We start from the raw sequence: 19,247 nt of genomic DNA, 5'->3' as shown, positions 1-19,247 counted from the left end.
CTGATGAAGGAAGAGAAAGGACCAAGAGAGACAAAATTCGGGAGCTGAAACATTGGATGGAGGACAGATTGGCGCCACAAATCATCACCAACACTGTCATGATCTCTCAGAAGTCAATTCCCGAATTTCATGGTTTTCCTTGCAAGCCAGATGAACTAAGCATAGATTCCTCTGAAGATCAGGTGGAGGTGGTGTGTGACCGGGTGAAAGGCTTGGCTGCTGACACTATCAAGTATATGGTGCCCAGGAGGGAGAGCCAGCTTGTATCAATCTTTGAAGCCTTGAGAGAAATTTATGGAGACAAGGTTCCACTGATTGTCCGAATGAGATAATTCATGTATTCACTTATAAGTTACAAGAGAAGTTGGAAGTGGTGCTTAAAAGGAAGAAGAGATGTTTGGGTGAACCTGAAGAGACCCTCAATGAATAGTTTGTGTATGGGCTGAAGGATGAGAGCCTGAAAAGAGAAATGATCAGCAAGATGGAAGAACATCCTGACACTGACTTCACCAACTTAATGATGTCCACTATTAAGTGGGTGAGAGAACAGAGAGTTCCCCACAATTTTGAAGAAACAATTCCAGTTCAAGTCTTACAGAGGAATACAGGAACAGGAGATGCCTCAATATCATCTCAAGGTGAATCAAATGTTGTGGGTGCAATAGGGCAGCTTGTTCAAATTATTGAAGAAGAGTGGGCTTATCAATGAAGAGAGAGAGAGGAAAAGAGAAAGAGAACAGAGCAATTTATTATTAGATTGTAAGCTCTTTGAGCAGGGACTGCCTTTCTTCTATGTTTGTGCAGCGCTGCGTACGCCTTGTAACACTATAGAAATGCTAAATAGTAGTAGTAGTAGCAATTTCAGAAGTCACGGAATTCCAAATACTTCAGTTCCACAAGGCTACGTGAGTGACAGCCTCTGAGAAATGGTAGTAGGGATTTTATTTGCTACAAGTGTGGAGAATCAAGACACATTGCCAGGCAATGTCAAAGCGAGTGGGCACAGTTGCAAAGAAGAGACCTTGATAAAGGAGAGACTAGCCTGTATAGAGGTTCTGAAGTGGCAAGAACAAGTTCTGACAACATATCCCCAAAACCTGTGTCTGATATGGCTGGTGCCTCTAGAGGTGGTGGAATTGGCAAAACACTGGTAAGAACTCTGAATCTTGGGTCCTGTGAACAGCTGGAGGCAGAAGAATGGGAGCAACTCTGAGAACAAGCGATTGGAGAAAGCCATAAGCTAAACATCAAGATTGATGGAGTAGATACACTGTGTTTAGTGGATATAGGATGTACAGTCTCTACCATATATGCAAGTCACTTCTATGAGCATTTCAAAAACCCTGTTGAACTCAAGGAAGTCAACTGGATTACAGTGCCTGTGGCAAATGGTACAGAACTACCAGTGCTGGGCTGCATCTTTGTGGATGTCCAATGTATGGGACAGGTAGTTCCTTCATGTTGCATTTTAATAGTGCGTGACAACTTCAGAAATGGAAAGACAGAGGAGACTGAAGCTCCAGGAATGCTTGGTATGAGCATGATCAAGCATCTGGAAGGTGTGTTTAAGAACATTATGTCCTTCACTGGGAAGTCAGGTCAAGTTTCTAGACCGACATTGCATAAGCAAAAAAGTTTGATGAGTGGGATACTGATGAACGCCTAGGTATGCTAGGAGTCTAAGAAATAAGATGGGAGAGTTGGAATATATTGCAGTTAATGAAAAATTGGATATAATAGGCATTACTGAGACCTGGTAGAAGGAGGATAACCAGTGGGACACTGTCATTCCGGGGTACAAAGTATATCATAGTGATAGGGTGGACCGGACTGGTGGAGGGGTAGCATTGTATATTAACGAGAGCCTTGACTCAGATAGATTACAAATTCAGCAGGACACAAATCACACCTTTGAATCATTGTGGTTTGAAATTCCATGTATAAAAGGGAAAAGGACGATGATAGGAGTGTACTACCATTCGCCTCGCCAGGATGAGCAGGTAGATGCAGAAATGATAAAAGAAATCAGAGACGCAAACAAAATGGGCAATGTGATAATAATGGGTGACTTCAATTATCCAAATATAGCCTGGGTAAATTTAACATCGGGACAAGCTAGAGAGATACAATTCCTTGATGAAATGAAGGACAGCTTTATGGAGCAGCTGGTGCAGGAGCCGACGAGAGAAGGAAAAATTCTAGACTTGGTCCTTAGTGGAGCGCATGATCTGGTGAGGGACGTTATGGTACTGGGGCCGCTTGATAACAGTGATCATAATATGATCAGTTTTGATATCAACCTTGAAGTAACTATACACAGGAAGTCAAATACGTTAGCGTTTAACTTTAAAAAAGGAGACTATGATAAAATGAGAAGAACGGTTAAAAAAAACTTAGGGGGGCAACTCAGAGGGTAAAAACTGTACAACAGGCATGGATGCTGTTCAAAAGTATCATCCTGGAGGCCTAGGCCAAACATATTCCGAGAATTAGAAAAGAAAGACGGAAGTCCAAAAGACAGCCGGCGTGGTTGAAAAGTGAGGTGAAGGAAACTATTAGGGCAAAAAGAAACGCCTTCAGAAAATGGAAGAAGGAACCATCTGAAAATAACAAGAAGCAGCATAAGGAGTGTCAAAGCAAATGCAAGGCGCAGATAAAGAAGGCCAAGAGGGATTACGAAAAAAAGATAGCATTAGAGTCAAAAAATCATAGTAATAATTTTTTTCGGTATATTAAAAGCAGGAAGTCGACAAAAGAATCGGTTGGGCCGCTGGATGACTGAGGGGTAAAAGGGGCGATCAAGGAAGACAAAGACGTAGCGGAGTGATTAAATGAATTCTTTGCTTCGGTCTTCACCGAGGAAGATTTGGGTGGGATACCGGTGTCGGAAATGGTATTTCAAGCGGACAAGTCGGAGAAACTTACTGACTTCACGGTAAACCTGGAGGACGTAATGGGGCAGTTCGGCAAACTGAAGAGTAGCAAATCTCCTGGACCGGATGGTATTCATCCTAGAGTACTGATAGAACTGAAAAATGAGCTTGTGGAGCTACTGTTAGTGATATGCAATTTATCCTTAAAATTGAGCGTGGTACCGGAAGATTGGAGGGTGGCCAATGTAACGCCGATTTTTAAAAAAGGTTCCAGAGGAGATCCGGGAAATTATAGACCGGTGAGTCTGACGTCGGTGCCGGGGAAAATGGTAGAGGCTATTATTAAAAACAAAATTACAGAGCACATCCGAGGACATGGATTACTGGGACCAAGTCAGCATGGCTTTTGTGTGGGGAAATCTTACCTGACAAATTTACTTCAATTCTTTGAAGGAGTAAACAAACATGTGGACAAAGGGGAACTGGTTGATATTGTGTATCTGGATTTTTTAAAGGCGTTTTACAAGATACCTCATGAAAGGCTACAGAGGAAATTGGAGGGTCATGGGATAGGAGGAAAAGTCCTATTGTGGATTAAAAACTGGTTGAAGGATAGGAAACAGAGAGTGGGATTAAATGGGCAGTATTCACAATGGAGAAGGGTAACTAGTGGGGTTCCCCAGGGGTCTGTGCTAGGACTGCTGCTTTTTAATATATTTATAAATGATTTAGAGATGGGAGTAACTAGCGAGGTAATTAAATTTGCTGATGACACAAAGTTATTCAAAGTCGTTAACTCGCGACAGGATTGTGAAAAATTACAGAAGGACCTTACGAGACTGGGAGACTGGGCGGCTAAATGGCAGATGACATTTAATGTGAGCAAGTGCAAGGTGATGCATGTGGGAAAAAAGAACCCGAATTATAGCTACATCATGCAAGGCTCCGCATTAAGAGTTACCTACCAAGAAAGGGATCTGGGTGTCATCGTCGATAATACACTGAAACCTTCTGCTCAGTGTGCTGCTGCGGCTAGGAAAGCAAATAGAATGTTGGGTATTATTAGGAAAGGTATGGAAAACAGGTGTGAGGATGTTATAATGCCGTTGTATCGCTCCATGGTGCGACCGCACCTTGAGTATTGTGTTCAATTCTGGTCGCTGCATCTCAAGAAAGATATAGTAGAATTGGAAAAGGTGCAGCGAAGGGCGACTAAAATGATAGCGGGGATGGGACGACTTCCCTATGAAGAAAAACTAAGGATGCTAGGGCTTTTCAGCTTGGAGAAGAGGCGGCAGAGGGGAGACATGATAGAGGTATATAAAATAATGAGTGGAGTGGAACAGGTGGATGTGAAGCGTCTGTTCACGCTTTCCAAAAATACTAGGACTAGGGGGCATGCGATGAAACTACAGTGTGGTAAATTTAAAACAAATCGGAGAAAATGTTTCTTCACCCAACGTGTAATTAAACTCTGGAATTTGTTGCTGGAGAATGTGGTGAAGGCGGTTAGCTTGGCAGAGTTTAAAAAGGGGTTAGACGGTTTCCTAAAGGACAAGTCCATAAACCGCTACTAAATGGACTTGGGAAAAATCCACAATTCCAGGAATAACATGTATAGAATGTTTGTACGTTTGGGAAGTTTGCCAGGTGCCCTTGGCCTGGATTGGCCGCTATCGTGGACAGGATGCTGGGCTTGATGGACCCTTGGCCTTTTCCCAGTGTGGCATTACTTATGTACTTATGATCATCTCTAAGGATGACCATCTCTAAGGTCGACCTAAATTTCGCAATTTGTGCATCCCCGACCGTATTGTTGAAACAAAAGATGGGCGTCCATCTTGTTTTGATAATACGGGTTTCCCCGTCCCTTCACAGGGATATCCTGCGAGGATGTCCTCAGGAAAACTTGGGCTTCCCTTTCAATCATGCCCCTCCACGTCATCTACCCTACAATCAAACGTATGTATGAATCAGCTGTTTTTTTAACTGGTCAACTTTTCATCAATTTATACATAGAAGAACAAATACTTAGCTTTTAAAGCACAGGCATAGATATCCAATCTTCTGTTATTGGAATTACGTTTCCTTGCTATTTAGCTTGAAAATCATTATTTCTCATATGCTTTATAACATGAACCTCTTTAGTTTTAGGGGAAGTAAAAACCCTTCATCGGGATCATTTAAAATTGTATCCATGGGATGTAGAAGACACATTAGATGACCCAGTACCTCAGAAGGTAATCCCCAAGAAAAAGTCTGTAATGGATGAAAAAGATACTGTAATACCTGAAAAAAACAACCACTGAACAAAAATGGTATATTATACACAGTCATGTTAGCATTGAGAATGTGAATAGAGAGATAAGAGTCTGATGTGACTGATGTTGAAAGTGTGAGGAAGTGATACAGAATTTGATGTGACTGATATCGATGTGAATGAGAGTACACCTGAACCTACATGTTGTTCTGGAAGGTCAACAAAAGGAAAATGTCTTACCTTTCTCAGCGAACATTATGTATTACCTGTTTTGATCTGAAGTTGGAATGTTTATGTAAAATGTTGAGGACAATATTTGGTTAAAGAGGGCACAAATGTAACCCAGTGGGTTATATATATATATTTTTTTTTCTTTTTACCAGGGGTCCGGGGGTGGCTCCAGGCTTCTTCGTGATTGTTGGTGGCAGTGCTGTGGCTTCAGAAGTGGTTCTGAGCTTCCTACACGGAGCTGCGTTGTCTGCGGCTTGCCCCATTGCTCTGAGCTTTGGATCTTTTTTTTTTAGTGGGCATCACTCAGGCATGTATGTGGGGTGATGCAGAATTCAATTGGAGTGAAAATTTCTAGTTTTATAGAAGTTGTGATAAAATCTGTAAGTGTCTTTAAATGTGTGTTTAAGTTTATACAATTTAGAAAAAAAGTTATAGGTTAAGCCAGCGAACTTGAATTAAAATATGTGGAGGTTTTTTGACCTATGATAATACTGGAGTCTTTTATATGCCGGCACTATTACACTCGCTGCTCTGCCTAGACTTTTGAGGTCTTTTCCTCCATTAAACATATTAAACACATAAGCATCACGGTGTGAATGAAAAAGTATTTAGCCCAGATAGGCATCTTTCAGCTTGGGATATTGTTTCTATAAGCATTTTTTGCTGAGATTTTGTCAGTTATTTTTGTTCACACCTGAAAGACATAAATTAGTTCAAAAAGAATAAATTCTTGAGACTATAAAGGAAAGTTATAACTATAGAGTAAGAGAGAGCAAATAAGATACTTTGGTTAATACTTATCTGATGGTTTCACTGTTGTTCTTAAGCTACACCGCTACACCTGTTAGGAAAATTTCTATTATTAGTTTATGTTAAAATGTATGTTTATGCAACAAAAGAACCTAATGTGTTAACAACACCACATTTTCTATACCCCATTTTGGGTTTAAATAAACAACTAGTAACTTGTACTTACCATCTGTCTGGTTACTGGCTCTTAAAATCCTTTTAGTTTTCTTTCCTCTCCGTGATCTAGGACTTTGGAGACGAGGTTAGTTTAATTGTCTCTGAGCTCAGAGGTGAATTGCAAGCTTGAGGTATTCGGCCATGGTTAATAATAGAGCTTGCAGGGCCTTCTGAGACGAGGAAGCTACATTCAGTTCAATGTAGAGGGCGAAAGCTAGATTGTGGTTAGATCATGAATAGCTTCAAATGAAAGAAAGTCAAGGCAATGGCAGTGAAAAGCTTAGATAAGAAAGGGAGGAGGGAGATAGGATAATAGTTGGAAGGGCAGGTAGGGTCCAATGAAGGGTTTTTTGAGAAGTAGTGTGACTACAGCATGTTTGAAGGCATCAGGAACAGTTGCAGTGGTAAATTGAAAGATTGAGGATATAACAGATAGAAGGGATGAAAGTAGGAGACAGAGTGCGAGTAGATGGTTGGTTCATATTGGATTAAATATTTTATGTAGAAAAGAAAGTGTCCTTACCTGAACAGATAACTCCAGCATCCCGGCTGTGGTCACATGGATAGAGTTCTGACATCACAGATCCACACTGAGAAAACTGAGTTTCATTTCCACTGCAGAAAACAGCCTTCAGCCAAACCGGACCAGAACCAGCCTTGAAATGAGCACCTTGTGTTGCTTCCACTGCAGACCCACAACCGAGCTCTCTACACACTACTGTGGCATCCTGTATGTCCCATCTATAGTCACAGATGGTGCCCCAGGCATTACTGTAATTAACCTCTACTCTCCCAGCACAGGAGTTGTCTCCATCCACCAACCTCACACCAGAAACACCTAAGAAAAACAAGACAAGATAAAAAGACTGGTGGTCATCATTTTTATTTTAAATGCCACCACAGCAGACAAAAAAATCTGAATATTCAGAGTGAGTAAACGGATAGTGTCCGATGCTTAAAATCCATGAGTCCGGTCAGGTTTGGATATTCAATGCTGGTACCTGAATATGGGCCGGCCTTTATATATTTATTTGAATTTGTAACCACTTTTATAAAGAGATTTATCCAAGGCAGTTGAATATCCAGGACTAATTTAGTCAGTGAAAGTTAGTGTTTAAAATCACTGACCGCTACTGGCTGAATATTGACTGGGACATCTGTGGGTGCCCAACTTTGATCTATTTTCCACTCATGGGGTCTTACTTTTAAAAGAACTAGAAGTTTGTACATTCTGGTACCTGATTCTGAGCACTGAATATAGATGTGCTGATAATAGTCCTGGGTCATTCTGCTCTTGGTTCCACACTGTGAGACGGAGGACTCTGCACCACTGCAGAAAACACTCAAGGGTGAATACTCTGTGTGTACGTTTTCTGGCAGCTCATCTTCTGAGATACCTGCACTAGTTCCTTCAATTGCCTTTAAACGATATGTTCTCTTTTCCTTCAGATCTTGCTTTGGGCTCACTTGCAGAAGAGGTCCACATTCCAGCTGTTTACATACCACAGTAGCTTCTGGCAGGTTCCATAGCATATGGTCATATATGTCAGAGTGAGCTCTTCCCCATGTGTGATTGGAATAAACCTCCAGTCTCCCAGCGCACTGGCTGCGTCCGTTCACCAGACTCACGTTGGAGATACCTACAAAGGGAAAACGGAGGCTGTAATACACAGGTTTACTGAGCTCACAGGCCTTTCTCTCATGTGTGGTCTCTCTCCTTTCCATCCAACTCTCGTCAAGAGGTGGGGAGGGCTACGTCATGGAGTTTTGTTTTCATTTCATTGCTGGAGTTTTTCATTGTTTTCCCAATTTTGTACAACCATTGGAAGAGAAATGAAACAAAACAAAAAAATGTTCTCTCTTTTTAATATAGTTTCATTTTGAAAAGCCTACAAAATGAAATGGATTTCTTTTTTTCTAGTGTTTGTGATATTTCAAATGAAAGCTCATCCTTACTGGTGTTACCTTACTGCTGTCTGGCCTTTAGAGGTCCCCATAACAACTGCTGTACCAGGGGCAAGATGGCTGCCAGTGTTAGATATAGAGACAAGACTCTCGGGGAGACCAGCTAGCTTTTGGTAGCTTATTTATTTATGTATTTATTTATTACTGAAGGAGTGGAACGCCGAATACTACCCGAATACTGCTGAACAACAGGACAACCTCATGTTTTTGTGCCTACTGATGGACGTATACTTATGCACTCTACCTCTGCTTTTGGCTGTTTAGCCACACCTTATTACTGCACTGGACATTTGTGCCTTATCCAGTTTTACTGTTTACTAACGAAAGAAGGTTGCTGTTTACTAATGTAAGGACAGAATGCAGGACTATTAGACATATAGCTTGTAACAGTAGTTTGCAAGGCCTATACAAGACCAGCTTGCATGTAGCAACGCGACCTTGGAGGGTGCTGACACCCCCTGCATTCCTGAGCCGAACCTTATCTCCTGTGCTAGAAAGGAGCATTGTGTGTGTGTGAAGAATAAGCTGCTAAGTTTCGTTTTTCTTGCCAGTATCATTTCAGTGTTATGACGTGAGTATGTACTGGGACTACAATTTTGTACTGTAAGAACTACAAGTGTTCACTGCGCATGCCAGTTGTGATGTGTAAGGGGCCAAATGCGCAGGCCCAGTAGGGAAGTATAAATGTAAGTGTCAGATGATTTATGACACACAGTGTCCCGAGACTACTCGGTGCTGTTCACTTGCTAGCAATAAAGTTGCCTTGTTTGGAACCAAAGTTTGCCTTTCGTCTCCTGATTTCCCACCTGTTTCATTGGCGACCCAGATGGGACAGAAGTAGAAAGGGGAATCGGATTATATTCTTCCCCTCCCCCACTGCGGTCGAGTCGGGTTATCGATCCCCACCCGAGAAGGTGGTGAGTGGCCACCGCTGATTTCAGCGTCCATCTCCCGGAGGAGGGTCGATCAACTCCGCCTGACTGTAGAGGGGGCTGTGTGGTTCCGGCAAGGCACCTTTTCTATTTCAGAAAGAAGCGTACGACGGCGCAGCCTGCGACCCCGGCGGACAGGCGAGTATACTCTACGTAGTGACCGGCCCAGTAAGGACCGAAGAAGAGGCGTGATCACCCTCTTTTAGCCAGTGACTAATACGGACTATTGGTATACGACTAGGTCCCGAAACTCACTAGGCTCCGGCGACGAAACCGAGCGGTGAACGGGAGGGTTTCTTGTGGCGTATGAAAGTGTGTGGATGGGCTTGCAGTTCCAGGCCGGGCGACCGCGTCCTGGTCAGGCCGAGTGTTGACCCTTTTGTGTCTGGTGGAACGAGACCCCTTACTCCTCCACCGCCCCTTCCCCCTTTGTCCGTCACCTGTCCTTTGGCACTCAGGTTAGGATGGGCGGGGGGTGGGTCTTCACCGTTAGACTTAATGACGGAACACTTTAGCGAAGTGTTCGACCAAGATAAATGTAGCAGGGCCGGGATGATACAGAGATGTCAATTTATGTGGCCAGGGCTAGGAATTGCCGAATGGCCCCCGGGAGGGTCATTCGAGTATGAAAAAGTGGCGGCGGTCATGAATATTGTTATAGTTGAGGGAAACCCAGGCTGTCCCGAGGACATCCCATACATAGAAGCGTGGTTGGATGTAGTCCGGGACCCGCCGGCTTGGGCCCAACGGAAGGTAGAAAAGGCCGCCCTCATGGTGGTAAAGCAGAGAAAGGGCCGGAAAACTAAACTTAAGGCCCTGCCGACCCATGCCTTCGCTCTCCAAAGCTCGGCAACCGCTGCCGTTCAGAAGGCCGCAGGGACCGCCCCCATACGGCCTACCGCCCCTAGCGCTGAAGCCACTGAGACCACGCCCCCTGCTACCATTGGTAAGGTAGGAGCTACGCCCAGTACGACCAGCACACTTTCTAGAATGAAACCCCCAAAGAAAACCCTAGGGAAAGTTCAGGGTTTGCCCAAAAAGAAGCCTCCAAAGGCCCCGATACTTGCTACGGCGGAAATATACGAAGACGACATCGCGCCACCGCCGTATGCCCCGATATACCCCGACATCGCGAGCCTGGAGGAGGGCCCGGATAACGCTGATGCTTCCGGGTCAGAGTCGGAGGCCGGAGAGACGTCCCGTCCAGACTCACCTGAGTCACCGGGCCCCGCAACCATACGGAAGAGTAAACGGGTTGTGAAGAACATTACTCGGTTCCCCCAATCGAGTCCGCGCAATGCCCTCCCTTCGAGCAGGAAAGAGGGAGCCACTAACCTATTCCCAGTTCGACAATCTACCACCTATACCCCTAACCCGGCGGAAGGGGGGGGCCAGCCCATTGAATCAACAGTTTATAGCCACGTTCCCTTCTCGAGTGCCGACTTGTATAACTGGAAATTGCATGGGCCGTCCTACGACCAGAAACCCGAGCAGTTGGTGGAGCTGGTGGAAGGCATTATATACAGTTATAATCCGACTTGGGGAGACCTTAGGCAGTTGAGCGCCCACATCCTGACCACTGAAGAACGCCGCCTTTTACAACAAAATATGGAGCAAGCTGTCCGGGATGCGAACCCCACCCATGCCAACTTACAGAATCTAATAGAGACGGAGGCGCCCCTCGCTGCTCCTGCGTGGGACTACCGAACCGCTGAAGGCCAAACCCTTATCCGCCGATACCAGCAGGCTTACCTGGCCGCCTTAAAGAAGGGGAAACAGAAGGTTACCAATATGGGGAAAATTCACAGTGTAGTCCAACAAAAGGACGAGAGTCCGGGGGATTTTCTGGAACGGCTTATGGAGGCATTTAGAAGGCACAGCCCGATAAACCCCGAAGACCCCAGGAACCTCCCAACCATAGTTATGAGTTTTGTTAGCCAGTCAGCACCGGATATACGAAGGAAGCTGCAGAGAACGGAAGGGTTTGAAGGGATGAGCCTCAGCCAATTAAAAGCTATAGCTGACCGCGTATTTGGGTATCGCGACCAAGAAGAGAAGACAGAGGCCCGGAAGGAGTCGACTAGACGGATGCGGGAGAAGGCAGATGTGTTGGCCACGGTACTGGAAGAACGCTTGAGGTCTAGACCAAGGGGGAGGGGCAGAAAGACAAGAGGAGCACGGTCCCCCATAGGACGTAACCAGTGTGCAAATTGTAGACAAGAAGGGCACTGGTGGGCTGACTGCCCAGAGGAGATACGGGACCACCCGAGAGAAGAAGCAACATGGGACCAGCCCAGAGAGGAGGAGACGGATGACCGTGCAGGGGCCCCCAGACGAGGCCGGAGCCGGGGTCGAAGAGACAGGGGACGGGATGACCGGAGAGAATGGCAGATGGCTATGGAGGCTACCCGAGACAGTACCGCATGAAGAGACCGGGAGGGCAGAGTCCCCACTGACCCTCTGGTGGAAATTCGGGTGGGGACAGAGTCTATGAAGGCCTTACTAGACACGGGGGCCCAACGATCTGTTATCACCACCGCCATAGCCCCAGCCACGAAAGAAACTATACCAATTGTGGGAGCCTCCGGGAAATCCCTTGCAGCCCCCCTCCTCAAGGAACGCCAAGTCCAGATCGGAGGGACAATGGTGTCTCATCAGTTCATACACATCCCTGGATGTCCAGTCCCCTTGATTGGTCGAGACCTACTCTGTAAGCTCCAGGCCACCTTGAAGTTCAAGACCACGGGTGAAGTGGAAGCTCGCTTTGAAGATCGGCCAGTGACACTTATCTGCCCGGTAAGGGAAGAATGGAGACTACACGCTCCCCCAACCGTAGGGCCTGGCAGCTGCCGTTACGACCAGAATACCCCTTTTGCCCAGCAGAGGCGAGCCATAATGGATGAAGTGCCTGATGTATGGGCAGAAGTGAACCCCGGAGGACTGGCCGTTAACGCTATCCCCATCTGGATTGAACTCAAACCAAATGCTCAAGTTGTCAACCAAGGACAATACCACATCCCCTATGCAGCCCGGCATAGTATGCAAACTCATCTACAGAAACTCCTCCAACAAGGGGTCCTTAAACCGATCAGATCCGCGTGGAATACCCCATTGTTGCCCGTTAAGAAGCCAGGAACATCCGAATACAGACCCGTCCAGGACCTAAGGAAAGTTAACAACCAGGTGGCCGACATAGTTGCCCTCGTACCGAATCCCTACTCCATCCTAGCCCAAGTGCCATCCCAGACCAAGTGGTACAGTGTCATTGATTTGAAGGACGCCTTCTTCTCCATCCCTCTTGCTGCCGACAGCCAAAAGTTGTTTGCCTTCACGTGGGAAGACTTACAGACTGGTAATAAGCAGCAGTTTACCTGGACCCGACTCCCCCAGGGATTCAAGAACTCCCCTACCCTCTTTGGTGACCAGCTCGCCCAGGACCTGAAAATGTACCAAGATGAGTACGGGCCGGTCGTCCAATACGTGGATGACTTGTTGGTGGCCCGGGAAACGTACACGGACTGTGCAGAAGCTACTTTTTACCTCTTGAAAACCCTGGAAGCCCAGGGGTACCGGGCCAGTCGCAAAAAGGCCCAGATATGCGAGATCGAAGTCGAGTATCTGGGGTTTCGCCTCCGAGAAGGAACCCGAAGGCTCGGTACCCCCCGAACCCAAGCTATCCGCAATCAACCCACCCCTGTGAATAAGAAGGAATTGCGAGCACTCCTCGGAGCCGCTGGATACTGCCGGATATGGATCATCAACTTCGCTGTTCTGACCCATGATCTGTACGCCAAGCTAAAAGGACCTGAACTCGAGGGCCAAAACCTCCAGTGGGAGAAAAACGAACTGAAAGCCCTTCAGGACCTCAAGGAGGCCCTTGTGGCCCCACCAGCGCTCGGACTGCCAGATGTGACTAAGCCGTTCCACTTGTTCGTCGACGAAAAGAAGGGACTGGCACTTGGAGTCCTCACCCAACTGATCGGCACCTGGCAACGCCCTGTAGCATACCTCTCCAAGAGCATGGACAACGTGGCACGAGGATGGCCGGGCTGTCTCCGAAGCATTGCAGCGGCCTGTCTGCTGATACATGAGGCCAATAAACTCACGTTTGGCCAAACACTTTTTGTGACCACACCCCACACCATCCGCGGCCTACTCGAGAGCCACGGACCTAGATGGATGACCAACTCCCGATTGGTTAAATACCAAGCCCTCCTGTGCGAAAATCCGGAGGTGCGGATCCTGGACACGACCAACCTCAATCCTGCCACCCTCCTCCCGGCCCCTGAACCGCCATTACACGACTGTGAGGAGGTAATGGCCACAGTGCATTCTAGCAGACCTGACCTCAAGGACCAACCCTGGCAAGGGGGCATCACCCTGTTCACCGATGGAAGTAGCCAAGTAATAGAGGGAAGTCGAAGAGCTGGCTATGCTGTTGTATCTGAGGACCACGTGATCGAGGCTATGGCCCTGCCGCCCGGAACGTCAGCCCAGAAAGCGGAGCTAATCGCCCTCACCAAAGCCCTCCTGTGGGCTGAAGGAAAAGTTGTTAACATTTACACTGACTCCAAATACGCCTTCCTCACCCTCCAGGTGCATGGAGCCTTGTACAAGGAGAGGGGATTTCTGACAGCTGAGGGAAAAGGACTCGCAAATGCCACTGAGATTTGCCAATTACTCGAGTCGGTGTGGAAGCCAAAGAAAGTAGCTGTAATGCATTGTAGGGCCCACACCGGCCGGACGGACCCTATTGCCCGCGGTAACCAACGAGCGGATGATGCCGCAAAAAGGGCAAGTCTGCTCCCTTGCTCTACTCACTCTTCTGACCCTGTACTCGTCGTCCATCTCCCTACAGAAATCCCCATCTACACCTCCCAAGAAACGGAATGGGCCCGACAAGAAGGCCTGGAGTCACGCAATGGCTGGTGGGTACTACAGGATGGGCGCATATGGATACCCGAAGCCTTGGCCTGGACGGTGGCCAAGGAGGCTCACGATCGTACCCACCTGGGCAGGGACGCCCTGGGGCGCCTACTCGAGAAAACTTACTACATCAACAAACTGTCCCTGTGGACCAAAAATGCTTCCAGCCGATGCGCAACTTGTGCCCGGAACAACCCTCGAACGGGGCCCGGTCCTATGCCAGGACATGTTCTCCGAGGCACTAGCCCTTTCCAAGTCTGCCAGATTGACTTTACACACATGCCCCCGGCCCGGGGCTACAAAGCTATCCTCGTCGCCGTGTGTACCTACACCGGATGGATTGAAGCCCAGCCCACTAGAACGGAAATGGCTAAAGAAGTCACCTCCCTACTGCTTCATCAAATCTTACCCAGATACGGTCTCCCCAAGCAGATAAACTCCGACAACGGTCCTGCCTTTGCCAGTGAAGTAACTCAACAGCTCAGTACGAGACTGGGCCTCGATTGGAAGTTACATTGTGCCTGGAGACCCCAAAGCAGTGGAATAGTGGAGAGAGCTAACCATTCCCTGAAGAACCAGCTAGCCAAGCTATGCCAAGAAGCCAAAGCCAAATGGCCCGATCTGCTTCCACTGGCCTTGCTACATCTTAGGTGTACCCCCAAGGCTACGGGCCTTACTCCTTACGAGATGATGTATGCTAGGCCACCACCACTACCCTCTTTTCCCGACTCCTTGCAGGTACAGGGCGAGAGTTCCTTAGTGAGACAGATGAAAGCATTACACGAGGTAGTGCAAGACATCCAGCAATACACTGAAAGAGTAGCTCCCTTGGTTCTCACCAATCCCACACATCGGTTCAGGGTAGGAGATGAGGTCTGGGTAAAAGAGTGGGATGAATCTGACTGTCTAAAGCCCAAATGGAAGGGGCCCTCCCTTGTTCTCCTAACGACCCCAACCGCTGTTAAAATTGCAGGAAGCTCGGTGTGGATACATTGGACCCGACTGAAACCTGCCGCTCCCACTAACAGCACCCCGAAGCGTTGGACTGCTCATCACCATCCAGACGCTCCATTACGGCTGACCTTAAGAAAGACGTGAACCACCAGATTCATGCCTGCCCAGCAACAGGAACTCAGCTTCTGGACCCACTGCGTTTTTGGCTCCCTGTTTATCGCAGCCTTCATCGTGGGCCTCATTATCTTCTTGCTGCAAAAGCTCGGATACCTCCCACCAAATCTATAATGCTGAGCATCTTCCTTCTCCTGTGCGCAGTCCCGAGCTATCCTGCCACCCTGAGCCTGAACTGCACTGAATGTTTGCGCCTGGTGCGCCATCGTATAGAGGGAGGATATCACCTGGTTACCACCCTCATTCACCAGACGCAGCCCCCGGAAGGCGATTGCCGGCTTCTCCCGACTTGTGCCCTCATAACCCCGAATGGCCTCCAACAGTTCCACAGATGCCTCCAAGGCAATCTCACTATCTGCCATAGCCCTACCAAGCCAAGATACTACAATGTCACCCTCAGCGTAGGACTCCCTGCGTATGTGGCCGGGCCTCCGGGAGTCGAGGGAGATGGCATTCTGTATTACATAAATTCCACTCGCATCCTTGTCGGTGGCATCCAAACGGTAGCAACCCTAACCTTCGACGTTTGTGTCGCCATGGACAAACACCCTTGGTCTCGCAAATGTGGCAGCCAGAGTTGGCGTAAGGCATATGTGAACGACCACAAGTATGTCTGCCCCTTCAGTCCAGACATGAGATGCTGCTCTCCGTGGGTTTGGCTCCCATGTGCCGGTGACACTCGAGCCTCGGGCTGGGACCGAGTATGTGCTTATACGGGTGGAGGATATGCCGGATGCACCGGCCTGGGCGAGTTTCGTCGAGGTTCTGGTAACTATGTGTCCCTAGACTGGCCCATTCGAGGACACGATATGCCATGGAGAGGGACGTGGGGCCTTGGCATTGACGGAGGAGGAATGGATCCGTTGACATATATTACCATATATCAGAGCCTCGAAAGAAAGCCTCCTACGCACTACCAGACTACTGTCGTCGGCTACCAAGAGGTATTCGATGAAATCGCTCGTGCTGAACAGACCGAGACTAAATTCCCCATTTCCCCAGAAGCCCGGAATATGTTCCTCAACTTGGCCGAAAACATTGCCCTCTCCCTGGGAATTGCCAACTGTTTCGTCTGTGGAGGCACCGACATGGGTGAACAATGGCCCTGGGAAGCGAGAGAGATCCGACAGCAAACATGGGATGCACTCAACACCACTAACATTACCTTTCCCCAACGGCCGAAGCCGTACGAATGGGCCCTAAGAACAAATATCATAGGTACCCTCTGCGCTAGTCGAGCGCCATCGAAGCGGTACTCTGTACCAGTGGGAGATTCTGCTTGCACGGGGGTCCTTCAGTATAATGGAAGCCGGACGACCTGGTGGCAAACGGATAACCTGCCCGCCCCGGAGCCTATTTGGACAGAACCCACCTTGAACACGACATGGACATACGGAGGAAACGCCTCCCTCAAGTGGGTAGCCCCGGAGGGCTACTACTATATCTGCGGGCGCAGGGCCTACGAACAGCTCCCGGCCCGCTGGTACGGTACCTGTCTCTTGGGCACTGTTCGACCTAGCTTTTTCCTTCTGCCCCTGCGAGTTGGCGAAACTTTGGGTATCCCCCTATACGTGGAAAAGGGGCCAGATAACCCTGCCAGACGTAAATGGTCCTTTCTAAACACCAAGCCCAAAGTCCAAATTGGAGACTGGAAAGACAACGAGTGGCCGCCAGAACGCATCATTCATTACTATGGACCGGCCACATGGGCTGAAGATGGTACATACGGGTACCGAACCCCTATCTATATGCTGAATCGCATTATTCGCCTACAGGCCGTGCTCGAAATCCTTACTAACGATTCGGCTTTTGCCCTCAATATCCTAGCCCGACAAAACACTAAGCTCATTACCGCAGTTTACCAAAATCGCTTGGCTCTTGACTACCTCCTAGCCCAGGAGGGCGGGGTGTGTGGCAAGTTTAACCTCAGTAATTGCTGCTTACAGATTGATGACCAGAGCCATGTCATCAAAGAGATAACTGACCGGATGGTCAAATTAGCCCACGTCCCCGTCCAGACCTGGAACAGCGCGTGGGACTGGACTTCCTCCCTAACCAGCTGGTTGCCAACTTCCGGGAGCCTGCAAGGCCTCCTTGTCATGGGTGGCCTGTTTTTGTTGTCCTGTTTACTAATTCCTTTATCTCTTCCCTTTGTTTTCAGGTGTCTACGCTCCACCATGGAGAGCATCGCTGACCGCCGGGCTGCTGCCCAGCTCATGGCTCTCCAGATGTACTCCCCCATTCCCCAGTCTGATGAAGCTTACGATGAAGCACCTTGTGGCTGATGTGCACTTTGAACCCCCTGAGTCACTTCATGGGCCATTACCCTTGTGCCAGCAAAAGACCGGCTACAAAGGGGGGGGGATTCCTCTAGGGACCCTCCGTCTCAACCCCGGCGAAGCAACCAACGGCTGCGCAGGGGCTTAGGGCTCGCTTGTTGCCTCCCTCGCTGACTATCCTTGTCCTTTCTTTCCTTTTCAGGGTTCATGGAGGTGATACTCTCCACCAGAATGGATGTTCAAGTATCAAAAGGGGGGAATGAAGGAGTGGAACGCCGAATACTACCCGAATACTGCTGAACAACAGGACAACCTCATGTTTTTGTGCCTACTGATGGACGTATACTTATGCACTCTACCTCTGCTTTTGGCTGTTTAGCCACACCTTATTACTGCACTGGACATTTGTGCCTTATCCAGTTTTACTGTTTACTAACGAAAGAAGGTTGCTGTTTACTAATGTAAGGACAGAATGCAGGACTATTAGACATATAGCTTGTAACAGTAGTTTGCAAGGCCTATACAAGACCAGCTTGCATGTAGCAACGCGACCTTGGAGGGTGCTGACACCCCCTGCATTCCTGAGCCGAACCTTATCTCCTGTGCTAGAAAGGAGCATTGTGTGTGTGTGAAGAATAAGCTGCTAAGTTTCGTTTTTCTTGCCAGTATCATTTCAGTGTTATGACGTGAGTATGTACTGGGACTACAATTTTGTACTGTAAGAACTACAAGTGTTCACTGCGCATGCCAGTTGTGATGTGTAAGGGGCCAAATGCGCAGGCCCAGTAGGGAAGTATAAATGTAAGTGTCAGATGATTTATGACACACAGTGTCCCGAGACTACTCGGTGCTGTTCACTTGCTAGCAATAAAGTTGCCTTGTTTGGAACCAAAGTTTGCCTTTCGTCTCCTGATTTCCCACCTGTTTCATTACTAGTAAAAAAGCCCCGTTTCTGATGCAAATGAAATGGGAGCTAGCAATGTTTTCTTCTGTGTGCATGTGGGAGTGTGTGTGTCCCTGCCCTCTGCCCTCTCTCCCCTCCCCCCTCTGAGTCCTTCAGTAAAAAAGCCCTGTTTCTGATGCAAATGAAACAGGGGCTAGCAAGGTTTTCTTCTGTGTGCATGTGGGAGTGTGTGTGTCCCTGCCCTCTCTCCCCTCCCCCCTCTGAGTCCTTCACTGTTACAGAGCCAGCGATTTGATTTCGTGCTCTGCTGTTTTCCTTCACTGACTGTTTGTGTTACAGAGAGGGCGGGGCAGACACTCATGGGGAAACCGGATATCTCTCCCCTTCACACTTCCGTCTGGAGGCTTCATAGAACGTTGGTGTTGCCTTTTATATAGAGAGATGACATTTGTACCCTGCATATTGAGCTGAAAACCTCAGGGTTCTTGTAGTAAACCACATTAAGTGCTAGTACAGGCTTAACGTGGGGGGAAAAAAGCAAAACATGCTAATTTGCCTGTCAGTATGCGCTAATCATGTGCTATTTAATTTTGTAACTTTGTTTCAGAAGGAGGTGTGTCATGGGCAGGGTGCATTGTTATGTATATTTAATATGAGTATTATTTGTATTATATTGCATTGTCTGTGTAATAGATAGCACTGTGTACTGGGACTTCCACCCCCCCCTTGACTCCTTGTGAACTCTCCCTATTGGATCTTGGTTCTGAGCTAGGGCCAGCCCTC

The 19,247-nt window shown here is 47.9% G+C and overlaps 1 protein-coding gene across 1 annotated transcript in view; it reads right to left on the bottom strand.

Annotated features, from left to right (window-relative positions):
• The window catches only part of LOC115462750 (deleted in malignant brain tumors 1 protein-like), a 128,890-nt gene that overhangs the window by 16,252 nt on the left and 93,391 nt on the right, over positions 1-19,247 (bottom strand). Inside the window, exons 7-8 of the mRNA XM_030192732.1 lie at positions 7,569-7,970; positions 6,854-7,168 (exon numbers count right to left, since the gene is read on the bottom strand). Coding sequence (XP_030048592.1) covers positions 6,854-7,168; positions 7,569-7,970 — 717 coding nt within the window. The remainder of the gene's footprint in view (positions 1-6,853; positions 7,169-7,568; positions 7,971-19,247) is intronic.

Source organism: Microcaecilia unicolor, chromosome 2 (assembly GCF_901765095.1).
Source record: "Microcaecilia unicolor chromosome 2, aMicUni1.1, whole genome shotgun sequence".
NCBI classification, from domain to species: domain Eukaryota; kingdom Metazoa; phylum Chordata; class Amphibia; order Gymnophiona; family Siphonopidae; genus Microcaecilia; species Microcaecilia unicolor.
This window is presented reverse-complemented; position numbering and strand designations above follow the sequence as displayed.